Below are 13940 nucleotides of genomic sequence, written 5' to 3'. Positions count from 1 at the left end.
TGTGCATATCTTGCACAGCAAAATATTGAACAAGGAGATTTTAGACCTCATCAAGCCAGAAATAGCACTGGAAGCTAAGATTACAAAGCCAAGGCTGCCTCATTTTAGTCATGTCCTGCAATCAAATTGCTTAGTTAAATCAGGAATGGTTAGAGGTATTAGAAAATGAGGCTGGCAAAGAACACACTGGATTGATATCTCAAGCAAGAAACATTAAACAAATTTGTAAAACATCAGAAAGAATGGAGAGAGCTAATCTATAAATCTGAAAGCTGGATGAGACTAAATAGATGAAGACAGAGATAGATTTGTGTCTGGAGAGAGGTCCATCTATTCCAGTCTCCCTTCTCCCTGTGCTGGCTTCTACATGCCCTTGGCAGCCCGCAGGGTATGAGGACAAGAGTCCCTTTCCACACAACAGACATTTAAAGACATACTGTTTCTGAACCAGATTGAGGGAGGGGACAATTTAAAACAGAGGAGCAGTAGATGGGAGAAAAATGCTAAACTCTGTGTATTCTTCTTGCTTCCACAAGCCCTTCTTCTTTGCCCAATGAGCTGATTTTCTCTTTGCCAGGCCCCCAGATCATGAAAATCACAACTAGGGAAGGCAATTTGGAAGTCAAAGTTATGAGCTGTCAAAGAAGAAGCATCAACGTTCTTCCAACAGGTGGTTCTGGACCTTGTCTTTAGACACAAATTATATCGCTACCAACTCATGTAGTTAGTCTCTCATTCAAATCCCAAGCAACAGTGACCAAAGACTTTAAAGAAAAGTTTATACATGCCATATTTTTCTAATTTCATTGTTAAATTTTCTCCAGATCATTGCCACCATCACCACCTTTTCCAAAAATGGGGATTAGAAACTGTGCCAAGATAACATCAGTTACATACCCTGTAAGGGCTGAATCCTTCCCGTTTGGTTCGCAAATAATTGGAGAGGTTTCCATATTTGCAGAATTCAACAATTACCATGAGGGGACCTGCAAAAGAGAAGCCAAGGGGCAAGGAAGGAAGGGAATTGCACAGTTAGGAACACAGACACTGCCTTTTGGGGGGCAATCAGTTCATCGAGTTTAATAGCACCAATAATGGTTGGGAGCAACTCTGCAGGGTTCAGAAAACAAAATGTTCAGCTTGATAATATCCAAAACAAGTGCTTTACCACTGAATAGAGCACACACACCTGCACACCTGCACTATCAAAATCTGTACAGGTGCAATATTTGACATCAGAATCTGTGCTTAATCAAACAGAAGGATTTTGTAGCATTGCTTTTATTTTTCCCATTGGCCATTCAGTACTGATGAAGCATATTTACCATTAGGTTTGGTGCAAGCACCGAGGAGGTTGACCACGTTCAGATGGTTTCCTATGTGAATGAGGATCTTCAGTTCTGACATGAGAGCCTTGTGCTCACTTGCAGTAGCTCCCTCTGAAACAAGTCTAGCTTCAGTTATACATATCAGTATTCAGGTTTCAAGCATACAAGCTACTTATATTTAAGTTTCAGATGAAAGGATAAAAAACTTCTGAATTTTTAAGTGGTGTAAACACAATGAGAACTTAATTCACAATAAACAAAAGATCCCTCTCTTCATGCAGCATCCTGTTTTTAAGGCAGGTCTCTGCAACTACACACAACCTATTGAAAGAATAAGGGCATTTATTTATATGGATATTGTGCCAGCACAACAAAGCCTTTTCCCTACAAATATTTTACTCTTATAGCAGAACCGTAAATGCACATACTTGGGAATAAGGCCCACTATACGAGGTGGAATTTGCTTCTGAAAATAGAGGATTGCCCTGGAAAACCACCACAGGGCTGAGATCTGTACTGGTAAAAGCAGCTTATCTAGTGGTAGTCATTTATTGCAGCACAAGTCAATAGAAATGAATGGAAAAATATAAGTAGCATACAGGGAGGACAAGATCCTTAACATGAACTAATAAAATTTTTGACTTAAAATCTGTTCTGAATCTTCTTCTTCTTAGCGTTTTTCCCGTGCTATGGCAGGGTCTGCTTAAAATCTGTTCTGAATACTTCTCATTATTACAGGTGGACAACCTGTAGCAACTGCCATCAAGTAACTTTTTTACAGCTACAGAACTTAACATCATGTCAGTGCCAAGGTGCTCATCCAGTGCAGCTTTTGGCCCAGTTACCTGTGAATGGATGCCAGAGAGCAATACCCACTTCTGGTTCTGATTCTGAATCTACCTACTGCCATTGCTAATCCTCCTAATGGATTTTTCTCCTGCATCAATGAATCTTCACAGGAAAAAGTTTTTATGCTCTCTTAACATAATCCTGCTGTACTGATCAGTTCCTTAGACCTGAATGACCACTACATTGAGACTGTTGTGCTTGTCTGTTCCAAATTTATAGAAAAAATAGGAAAATTTACAAACTTCAATAAAAATTAATTATGAATGCAAGATCATGACCTTCTCAGTGCAAAGCATGTTTGTCCATGGGCTGCAATCACATTCTGTTTTTGTTTGTTTTAAAAAAATATTTACTTTAAACGTACTTACTTTTAAACTAATTACTTTAACATTTAGAAATAAGGAGGAAAAAAGATCCAACAGACCCCCACCCCAAAAGTGGGGGAGAGACAAAACATATTAAAGGATATTGAATATATTTTTATGATCTTAGCTTAATTTTAAGCTTTTATTGGGCACTTCAGAAAGTGTTTAAAAGCGCTGCCTGTTAACCTTATTATGTAAAACTGTAAAATGACCAAGGGGATGCTTATGCATATACTGGCTTGAGTCACTATTGTCCCATTTTGATTTTCTGCTTCTAAGTTTGTTAATGTGGGTTGAGTAAGACCAATATAGTTTAAAGCTGTGAATGTGATTCTGAATTATATGGCAACATTTTGGTATCTATTATTATATGAAGCAGCATGTAGTCTAGTAAAAAATATTATACTTTTATAAGGGAAGGAACATGCCATCCTGGATTTACAATCTTGGATGGATGATATGCAGTCATTTGCTGCTTATGAACTGAATCTCTATTGATATAATGGAAAGACTGATCAATATTATTCTGTGTGATTGAGGTTTAATGCTGTGTTTTAAAGTTGAACTGTTTTCTATATATACTATAATAAAATTCTGAAACATATTGCTTCAGCCTAAGCCATTGGAAATATATTATGATAACTCAATACAGAGGCAGCATACAAATGGATGGATGTATAAATAAACTGAAATTGTTATTTCAAAATCTACTTCCATATCAGTACTATTTATAAAGACATCAAATTTCAGTTCAGATCTCTGTGACTCAGTAGCAATTTGCACCATTTTTAGCTCTCTCTGATTTCAAATCAAATCAAAATTAATCAAATCAAACATTTATTATGACCATAAGGCCAGCAGTCAAATATAAATAAAACAAATTATATAAACTAACGTGCACACACACACACGTAATAAAAGTTTGATTTAATTTCTGATTTTTTTTTTACTTCTGTATCCAGGTGGTAGACTAGCAGAATAGAAGCTCAAAGTAGACCCTAAACTGCCTAACAGCTTGGAATTCTAATTATAAATTCTAGGAGATTAAAATTTCAAGAGGTTTTTTTTCTTCTGATATACACTGAAGCAGATGGAATCAAAACTTCTTCCTGGGTCATAAACCTAGCAATGCTGATAAACAGCATTCTGTTGTTTTGAACAGCTGCTGTACAAAAGATGACACTTGAACCTGAGCGAGACCATAGTGTTCTACTGAAGCAACCTACTGCCGGGAAGCTGAATTAGAATATGTCTTATTTATTTTCAAAGACTGAAAACTGTATCTGAGTTAGTGTGCAGATGATGCACACTATTCCCAGATACAATTTTCAGTCATTGAAAATTACAGCATTTTATGATCACCTCTAATACACTAATATTCAGCTCCTCACTCTTACAGAGAGGCTAGGCAGCCATCTGCCAGGGTTGCTTTAATGTGGATTTCTGCACTGAGCAGATTGGACTTGATTCTCTACATGGCCTCTTTCAACTCTATGATCAGATGAAATAATAGCAGACTTTGTAACAATAACAGCAGGACTGCAGGTAGACAAGATAATTCCTTCCCAAAGAATCACTCAGAACTCCCAGAAAAATTAAAAATACCACAGCAAGGAGGAAAGTAACGTTCTACTGACCCAGTCTACAGTAGTAATAGTAGTAGTAACACTTTTCTAATTTCAGTGGAATAGCAGCTACTCCTATACAGTGGAGAGGGAATAGCTTTAACACCAGATTCCCATCACTAAAAGGAGCCTGATTCTGTTGTAACAGCCATTACTATATGTCTAGCCCTTGGAAATACTTCCCTTTCTTTTCCCTACCCTAATTCACACTGAGGTTAGTTTTAGAATCCACACAGAGAATTAAAACAAATAGAGGTGTAAAAGCTGCAATTTAAAATGTTAAGTTGATTAGAAAAATCCGTTAGTACTTTCAGGTGCCTTCGGCCTTTCTATAAAATGAGATTCTCCACAGCTATCAATGTTCTATTATAGTGCTTAGGGCTGAAACCATTAACCAGTTGTATTAACAGCCAAGCTACAAGTAAGATATTCTGTTCTGTTAATTAAAATATTAAAACCTCTTGTCTCCTATCACTTTTCCTTCATGTTTCTTCTTTTTATTTTTAACCTGCCAACAATTATTTTTGGTAGTTTTACGGCACACAAACACTCAATGTATACTATGCTACATTTAGGATCTTGAAGTGTTGTTGGGAGGAAAAAAAAAGGATTTATCTTGTTCTCCTCCTCCTGAGCAAGCACATCCAGCTAGAGCAGAGTGGCCTCAAAACTGCCAGACACCGCTCAGAAACCATCTCCCCTCAGAAACCATCTCTCCCTGTTAGCTGAAAATGAATGGCAGTTTCTTTCCATTCTGTGATGGGAAATACTGGAAGTCCTAAAATAGACATATAAATTTAAAACTATGACACTCCTCAAGTTGGCTAGTAATTTAGCAGTTGGCTAATGAATAATCTACACTCACTTGTTCAATCAGACAATGCTTTTCAGGAGTAGCTCTCAATTTGAGTGTTCTGCTCTGTCAGATCCTAGCACAGCATGTCTGCCTCAGTGTTCTGGGACATGAACACTATTTTGCCATCTAGAAATGATGAACTATTTTGGTGGTTCTTTAATGAAACATCCTCAGTAAGCTTTATCCAAACGTCATCTATACATAGTACTTATTTCAATTAATTCATTGTATTAGGTATTTATAAGTTGATTAGTTGGCTACAGGTAACTGCTTCCCAACCAGTAATTGAGACCTCTGTTGGGGAGAAAGTTTGACATGAAAAGATGAACACAGTTAAATACCAAGAAATGGAATGTTCACAAAAGAAGATAGTCAAAAATTCTTCATTTCAGTCCAATAAGATCAGATTTGTGGGTTCTCCTGGTCAAAGCACAGCTGAGCATTCAAGAAGTGATAAAGGATTGTTAAAATCATGGGAAAATTGTCTTCCAGAGACAATTAGTAACTTGATGGATGTTTCCAGATAGACAACCAATATTCTCATCTTTATAGAATCCATTTTATCTTGCTTACCTTTCAGCATTTTAACTGCCACAGTTTCACAGCTGTTGCTTTTGTTAATTCCAAATGCAGAGGCTTCCATGACTTTCCCAAAAGCCCCATGGCCCAGGACTTTACCTGAAAAAGAAGTGAAAGGAGGGTGCAAAGCAGGTTTAAAAAACAACAAAACAGAGTGCAATTGGAGGAACTTATATAACTATTCACTGTAACTTGAATGAGACCGAAACAAAACAGGAAATCAGGACAACAAAGAAATAAAGGTGTGAAAAGGAAGAGGAAATAAAGGCATTTTCACCATCTACAGGTGGTGTCGCATTATCAGAGTAAGGGCAAGGAGAGGAAGTGAGAAAGAGGCAATGTCAACAAAGCAGAGGAAGGAAATCACTAGCTGAAGTGAGATGTCATTTCTTGCTTTTGAGAAGAAAATACGAGAAAAGTGAGGGCAACTCTTTGGATTAGACTGGAAAAGGATGGCACTTTAATAATTGCTGTATCCACTGTCTGTGTGCTTTTGGGGCAGACCCACTGTGGCTGTGTACATACTGCAATCTAGAACACAATGGATGCTTGGCCGGGGCAACAAAAACTATAGATCCTATGAGATGCTGTTACAGTATAACTTAACTTTGCAATACATACCATTGTCAGCAAGTGGAATCACCATGATTGCTGGCAAGTTTTTTACATCTATGCCTCTCTCATCAACAAACACAATGTCTCTATGTACCTAATCGAAGTCTCTCCCGAGGGAACTCCCATTTGTTGGAATCATATGGCAGGTATTCACACTGTTCTTCCAATGGGACTTCACTTGGATTCATGATAATGGAAAGATAGCCCGTCTTGATATCAGCATGAGCAGGCTGCAACACAGAGAAAGCTACTAGATTGTGGTCATTTTGCAATGGGCATCTGTCATTGTCCAGTTTTCTTTGAATCCTGATTGTCAACACTGGTTCTGCTTGTCTTAGTATAAAGAAAAACAGATGGTTTCGACATTCAGTCACTCTGTATACCATCTGCTCAGAAACTGACTCACCTTGAGAAACATTTTTTCCTATTAATCTAGAATAATACTGCACTTTCTCTCAATTAAAAAAACAACAGCATGTTTTTGTTGTTGAGGGCAAATGACAAAAGTATTTGCTTAGCTAGAACTAGGGGGCCCTACTTGGTTCTCTTCCACAGCAAGGCCAACAATATTCGATCATGGCTGTCAGCCATTTTTTGTTCTGCTTCGAAGGAGATACTTTTTTGCCTCAAGGGAAAAAAAAGTGTAACAACAGTAGAATGGGACTAGAAGAGTGTTTCTCAACCTTAGCAACTTTAAGACATGTAGACGTCAACTCCCAGAATTCCCCAGCCAGCCAGCCAGCCATACAATATTCTATAGTATCTTCTCCAACGTGATGCCTTTCAGATGTGTTTGTTTGTATTTCCCAGCAAGCATAGTAAAATATTCTGCTGATTTGAAGGTTGGGGTTGTTTATGATTCTGTTTGCTACCATACCAAATCAAGCTTGTTAGAGGGATGAAGGAAAAGAAGCCTTACTCTCTTAATATTACAGAAGATGAGGATCAAGAGAATCCAGAAGAAGATGGCAATGACCCCAGTTCCGATTAAGATTACAATTTCCACATTGGTCCTGTCATCTGAGCCTATAGGTGAGGAAGAATAGGAACAGAAGAAATAGAAGGAAGATTACAATACACATATAGCAAATTCAAGGATATATGAAGAGAAAGCAAAGGAGGAACTGTAAATTTTCTGTTTTCTTTTGGATGGGCAAGTTAGGAACTGCTTTTCTAAATGATGGAGAATGAAATTTGTTTTACTGACTCAGCATGGCAAGAGGCCTTTCTTTCTTCCAAATTGTTTACCTTTCTTCTCCTTCTGCTTTCTTTCCAAATACCCCTATATCTCTATAAAATCAGAGGACTGAAATTAGTAATGGTACCTTCTACAGAGACGCTGGCAGAGGAATTCACACAGCCTTTGGCATTGCAGACACTACAGAGATAAAGGCCAGCATCTTCTTCTCTCACCCTTTGGATACTCAACCTCTGATTGGAATCTGCCAAGTCAATCCCTGAAACATGGAGGAAGACAAATGCGTTCAGTTATGAATCACAGTACGCAAACTATCACCAGCCCCATTTACCTTCATTCATGAATTTATACACTATTTCAGGCAGCTGACTCTAAGCAGTGCACTACTGCCTATTGTTGGACCATTATTTATTTATTTGTTTATTTGTTTCTTTATTTATCAAATTTATATAGCTGTGATTCTGGGTAGCATACAATAAAAACAGAACAATTAAAAATAAAACTTTAAAAACCATTAAACAATTAAAACACAAATATAACTAAAACCATTGGAGACTACCTTCAAGATCTTACACGCAATATAGCCATTTCAGGGACTCCCTATTTCCACAAGATCCCTAAGCCTGCTGACAAAGCCAAGTTTTAAGTGATTTCCAGAAAATCAGTAGAGTTGGGGCCAATATCACCTCGGGGGAGGGGGCAATCATTTTCCACAAGACGGGTGCCATGGCAGAGGAGGCTTGCCTCCTGGATCCCATCAGATGGAACTTTTTAGCAGACGGGACCTGTAACACACTCCTCCTGCTGAATATGATGGGATAGGTAAATGTAACGGGGTAGAGACGCTCCCTGAAATAACCTGGCCGCATGCCATGTAGGGCTTTAAAGGTCAAAACCATAACCTTGAATTGAACCCAAAGCAAACTGGCAACCAATGCAGCTTGCAGAGCAGAGGTGTAATGTGTACAGTGCTAGGAGCACACATAACTCCCTGCACCACTACATTTTGCACCAGTTGAAGCTTCCAGACACTCTTCAAGGGCAGTCCCATGTAGAGCACAATTCAATAGTCCATTTGGGATACGACCAGAGCATGAATAACTGAGAGTAGAGCCTTATTATTATTAGTAGTAGTAATATTAGTAATAGTAGTATTAGTATTATCATTATCATTATTATTGGCACTTGGACAGTTTTGAAGTGATATGTTTCCATACTGAAGTAGTAGCTATAAAACACTAGCATCCATCCATTTGGACGTAGTCAGGAAACAACTCACATGGCAGACAGCATGCTTTTTCAAGGTAATAGAAATATGCATGTAATAAATTACATTCATGATGTGAGAGTTCATTCTCATATGGTCAAACAACCTGAAATCTGTCCACCACCAAAGCAAGGGACAAATGGAATTTGGACCTTGCACACAAAAGAGAAGGCCTTTCTCAAACTTGGTGCAAATTTATTTTCTGTTTCATCTAGGAAAGGCTAATTTAATATAGACAATACACCCAGAAAGCACCAGGTTGGTAATGCTGCTTTTATGCATGCAAATAGATTATTTGGATTGCTGCCCATATTTCAAGTATGGACATTAATGTGTTTGTGGAAAAGAGAAAGTTCAAGGAAAGTGAAAGAATAAAATCTGAGTTGCCTGTTTGTTGCTTGGAGGTCTCCGCACACACTTCGTAATGCAGTAATTTATATTTTTCTATTGCTGAGTTCCTATGTACTAATTAAAGATATTTTTTTCTTTTGCATTGTAGTACAAGCCTACAGATATGTGCACCACTGTGTGGAAACACTGTAATTATTAGTTACAATCACTAGTGAGCTCAGTAGTCAAAGTTACTTTTTTATCATCACAGTAGTCCTGTGAGACAGGGCAGGCAAAGACCTAGCAGCTGATCCATGTCTTCCAAAGAACTTAATGACTAATGGAAATTTGAATCAAGGACATCCTTGTACATGTTGAGGACCATGATCATGAGACTAAACTCAGTTAAAGCAAATGTAGCACCAGGTATATACATCCTGAGTGGATTTAAACTCTCAAGCTTCTGCACCACACACCATAGCTGTGGAAGCATTCTGTCCATGCATGTCCCATTCCTTAAACCCATAGAATTAATCAGCCGTACCTGAGACCTCTTCAACCAGCTTTTCATCTTTATACCAGTTGATGTTTGGAATGTGTACACCATCCACTTTGCAGCGCATCTCTATAGAATCACTCACATTCACCAGGATGTTTGACAGGTTCTGTTTCAACCTGGGCACCTCTAAAGCTAAGGAACAACATTAAGAGAACAAAGATAAATTGCAAGAAATGCGAGAATAAAAAAAGGTACTCTGTAGGGAAGGAACTGAACTCTTCCTTGAGGACAGTATGTTACAAACTGCATAAAAAGTAGAAAATAAAAAATGAACCTTGGCCATAGCAAGTCAATGGAAAGGTTGCTCTAATTCTTTAAAGCATTTGTGCCCTTTCCAGTACAGTATGTGATAGAAAGAGGCCAATTAAAATAACTTTCAGGTGATCAAGATCTTAAATTTGTTTTGAAGGCCAATGGAAACATAACTTTCCTAAACACTTAACCATAACAGACTGGGTTCTTCTAGTTTCTTCTTTTTAAAATGTGAATTCTTCCTGCTAAACCAGCTGTGACAGTAGCATCAACATGAATTGTCATTAGTTAATAATCTGTATAGCATTTTTTTAAAAAAATTGGAATATCTGGCTTAGTCTAATTATCCATGCATAATTCCCCTGGCACTGTTTCAATCTCAATATGGAATTTTTTCCCTCCAAACTCCTTCTGTGATTGCTTTTTTGGTGACTGTAGTTTCTTTGCAAAACTGGCTTATGTGTGCTTCAATCTACTTTATAATTGTTACCAATGCAAGTGGTAAGAAAACAGAAGAACCTGTTTTACAATATTTTCTTTTATCTACCAAAGAAATTTGCAGCCAGGAAATCCAGTTGCTCTTCTTTTGTTGTGCACCTACCCAACTGTGTAGCTATTAAAAATGACATAATATTATTTCTAAAGCTGCATTCTTGCTCAGCTGAAATAAGCTAAACACAGCAGCATGAATGGATAGACTAAAAATGAATGGATTAAGAAGTCATTGGACTCTGCTGCAAGCCTAAGTGTCTGTATTGCCCAACTTTAAAAAAGGGAACATAAAATGGCAATTTCTTCTTCTTTCCCTGCAGTTACTGCACTATAGATAGCCTGTAGCATGTGCACATGCTATAAATGCAAATGGTAAAATACATGCTGCCTACCAATCTTTCTCACGTGGATATTATCCATTGATGATAATATAACACTAGATTTCTTTATCAGCATGGCAAATATTGCACTGCTTTCATTGTTAGTACATTTCTCAATACACTAAGAAAATCTGTTGACTCACATCTTCTTAGTGTATATTTTGACAAGGGCTCCCTCCTTAAATTAGGATCTGTAACCAACTTTGAACTGTGATTTGGTTAAGCAGGGATTCTGGGTTGTCATTAACATTAGCTATGAAGCTAATCATACTTATCATGCTTAAGCAGTTAAATATGTTAGCATTATGCTAGTGTTAAAGGAGAATAAATATCTGTTCACAAATCCACATAAAAACGTAAGGTGGTATGTGCATTTCTTTTTATGAAATAAGATTTGAATAAGAAATTTAATGAGTCTATTACCAAGCAAGTCTCCTCAAGAATCTGAATCCGAATGACTGCCAGTATATTTTGAGAATCAGTGAGTTTCATTACTGCTAACTCTAGACATTTAAGACCACATCAAATTCACAAAAGCACAAGACTTGCTTTGAAATAATGAGAGAGACATATACTTGGACAGCATTTTATTTGTCATTTCAGCCATTTTCATTCAACCATTTTCCTCAGCATATCTACTGCTATGAGGCCTCAAATCATTTCCATCAACAGAAATCCAATTCCATCTGCCTCAGGTTTCCAAGAATCATCTATGATCCATAAAGAAGTACTTGGAGAGAGATCTGTGACTCAAAGATTATCTTCTGGTCATTTCAATCCAGAATAAATCTGATTGGTTAGAATTCTTGACAGTGTTACCCTTGTTTTGTATTAGCCAAACATGCACCTTTCTATGCAACCTTCAGCATAACAAGGTTTTCCCTGCAAACTTGACTTTCTCAGTGGTCCTTACCATGCACAGAGATGTATCTTTTGTGGCAGTGTTTTTCACTGTTTTCTCTGTTTTGTACCTCACACACATAGTCTCCTTCATCTTCTAGTGAGATACTTGGGATGGTGAGTGTCAAAGCGGCATAATTGGAATTGGGTTTGAAATGCAATTCACCCTGCAGCTTCATTGCATAGTGGTGGACATTCTTGCAGTCCAGGACCAGAGGGTTACCCTCCTCATAATTTAGTCTTGAGAGATTGAGCCGGTACCACTGCAGGTTCTCATAGGTATAGTTATCAGCATTGCAGCTTAGTCTCAGGTCTTGCCCCTCAATGGGCTCCTCAGAAGGCTCTGACTCAATTTCAAATCCATTTGGGATGGCTACCAAGAAAGCAAGAAACAAAAACGAATATGTAATCACTAAAACAGATGTGGGTTTACTAATGCTAAAATGTCTGTTTTGAATTCTGCTTATAGGATACTACTGTCTTTATGTGCTTTGGGTTATGTGCTTTAGGATTGTACTAAATCACTGAGCATTTTATTGATTTGATTTGATTTTTATAGCTGTCCAACTCAACAAGTGACTCTGGCTGGTGTACAAGCATAAAAAAAATAAAACAATTAAAACAATGCAAAATATGTACAGCATATATGTATATATTTTATATATAATAAATATATACAGTATATATATAAAAAATACATATTTTACACATTTCAATACATGGCCAACCAAGGCTCTCTAAAATTTGGATCTCAAATATCCTGGTTGCAAGGCAACCCCAGCAGCTGTGGCTTTGCTTAGTCCACACACATATAAAGACAGGATTGAAATAAAAGATCCATAAACAAGACTCTAATCCAGGCAGTGATAAGAGAAATACAGCTACAGTTTCCAACTGAAATAATGTCATGTTCTGTGTTATTAAAGGGAAAACCATTAAAAGGCATTATCGTACAGATTAATAGTTCAGATTAAAATCAAGTCCCGCTATCTCACTGGTTGAATTCATATAATGCTTATCTCAATTCCTAATTATCAAAACACAGTGGTCATATTCATGTAATACTCCATGCCCAAATTAATACATTTCTGTTATGGCTTAACATGATTGCCTGTTCAGTTAAGACGATGGCTGGGTTTTCCACCACACTCTGAATCAGAAACCGTTCAACCACAGCTTAGCACTTAGCTTAGCAGTTGTGTGAACTGCTGTCTGTCTGTCTGTCTCACATTTGCTCCATTAGTAAACAAAGGTGTCTTCTAGAAGTCCTGTGGATTCAGTAAGCAAAACCCAAAACTTAGCTTCTAAAATAATGGCAAGTGCACAGATTCTACTGTATTCAAGAAGTAAGGCACTAGGGGGTGCTACTGTACCAGAAACACTTGGGAATTGGCAATGCCAGCTTTTTAAGATAGACAGCCTGGATTTGTCTTCACAGAAGGGCAAATCTTCTATTTTCTTGCTCTAAAACAACTCTTAATTTGCCTCTCTACCTCACATGACTTTCAACGTGTATGTCTTGAATATTTTATTATTATATTTTCCTTACAGATAAAGCACTTTGAAATATAAGCTCAGACTGTGCAAACTCAAATATACAGATTTACAAAGTGAAATTTTCAAAAGTCCCAGTTTTAAAATTAATTTTTTGGCAAAGTTTGGTTCTGATAATGATTTGGAGTAGAAAATAATAAATCTATATATTTTAATATTCTGTATTGCTCAATTATGAAGACACAATACCAGGCATACTCTGATAAATAAACTCAATTCAGTAGTTTCCAAAGAGATTAAAGAGTCTTTAAAATTCTTTGAATCGTTCAAATGTTTATGACAGGTTAAATGACTCTGTTTGTTTTAAGATACTCACTTGTTACATAAAAGTAGATCAGCCGTTCATCACGACCCACTTTGTTGGAGGCAACACACTTATACATGACAGAAACATTGGCTTCTTGAATGATTAAGTTGCTGATGGTCTGGAAAAGGAAGAGATGAACAATATGAATAGTATTTAACTTGGAGAGACTTAGGACTTTCACCAGTCCTTACACATTTTTTAAGAAGAAGTTTAATATTCCAGAAGCACCTCTTTCCTGTGGAAAATTACACAATAAAATAATTCAATTTTCATGCCACTTGTCCCCACAATCTTCTAGTTTCTTTCATCTCTGCATTCAGTTTTATTGGTCATGTGCTCAATATTAATATTCTCCAACGATCTCCTGCTGCTGAAATACTGCTGCTGCAGTGAGATACTCTCCTCATGAAACTGCTTAGGCAGTGGCAACATTTATTTATGAGCTTTTTCCTATTTACAGGGGACTAGTGCAGAAGAAGGTTTA

At 37.3% G+C, this 13940-nt stretch overlaps 1 protein-coding gene across 3 annotated transcripts in view; it reads right to left on the bottom strand.

Annotated features, from left to right (window-relative positions):
• FLT4 (fms related receptor tyrosine kinase 4) overlaps positions 1 to 13940 on the bottom strand; it is a 104201-nt gene that overhangs the window by 17009 nt on the left and 73252 nt on the right. For all 3 annotated transcript variants that reach the window (XM_063292217.1, XM_063292216.1, XM_063292218.1), the window contains exons 12-20: positions 13466 to 13574; positions 11609 to 11968; positions 9557 to 9703; positions 7543 to 7674; positions 7137 to 7243; positions 6312 to 6447; positions 5597 to 5701; positions 1326 to 1439; positions 898 to 986 (exon numbers count right to left, since the gene is read on the bottom strand). In XM_063292217.1, coding sequence (XP_063148287.1) covers positions 898 to 986; positions 1326 to 1439; positions 5597 to 5701; positions 6312 to 6447; positions 7137 to 7243; positions 7543 to 7674; positions 9557 to 9703; positions 11609 to 11968; positions 13466 to 13574 — 1299 coding nt within the window. The remainder of the gene's footprint in view (positions 1 to 897; positions 987 to 1325; positions 1440 to 5596; positions 5702 to 6311; positions 6448 to 7136; positions 7244 to 7542; positions 7675 to 9556; positions 9704 to 11608; positions 11969 to 13465; positions 13575 to 13940) is intronic.

This window comes from Candoia aspera, chromosome 2, assembly GCF_035149785.1.
Source record: "Candoia aspera isolate rCanAsp1 chromosome 2, rCanAsp1.hap2, whole genome shotgun sequence".
Classification (NCBI taxonomy): domain Eukaryota; kingdom Metazoa; phylum Chordata; class Lepidosauria; order Squamata; family Boidae; genus Candoia; species Candoia aspera.
Note: the sequence above shows the minus strand (reverse complement) of the source record. Positions and strands in the feature narration are given on the sequence as shown.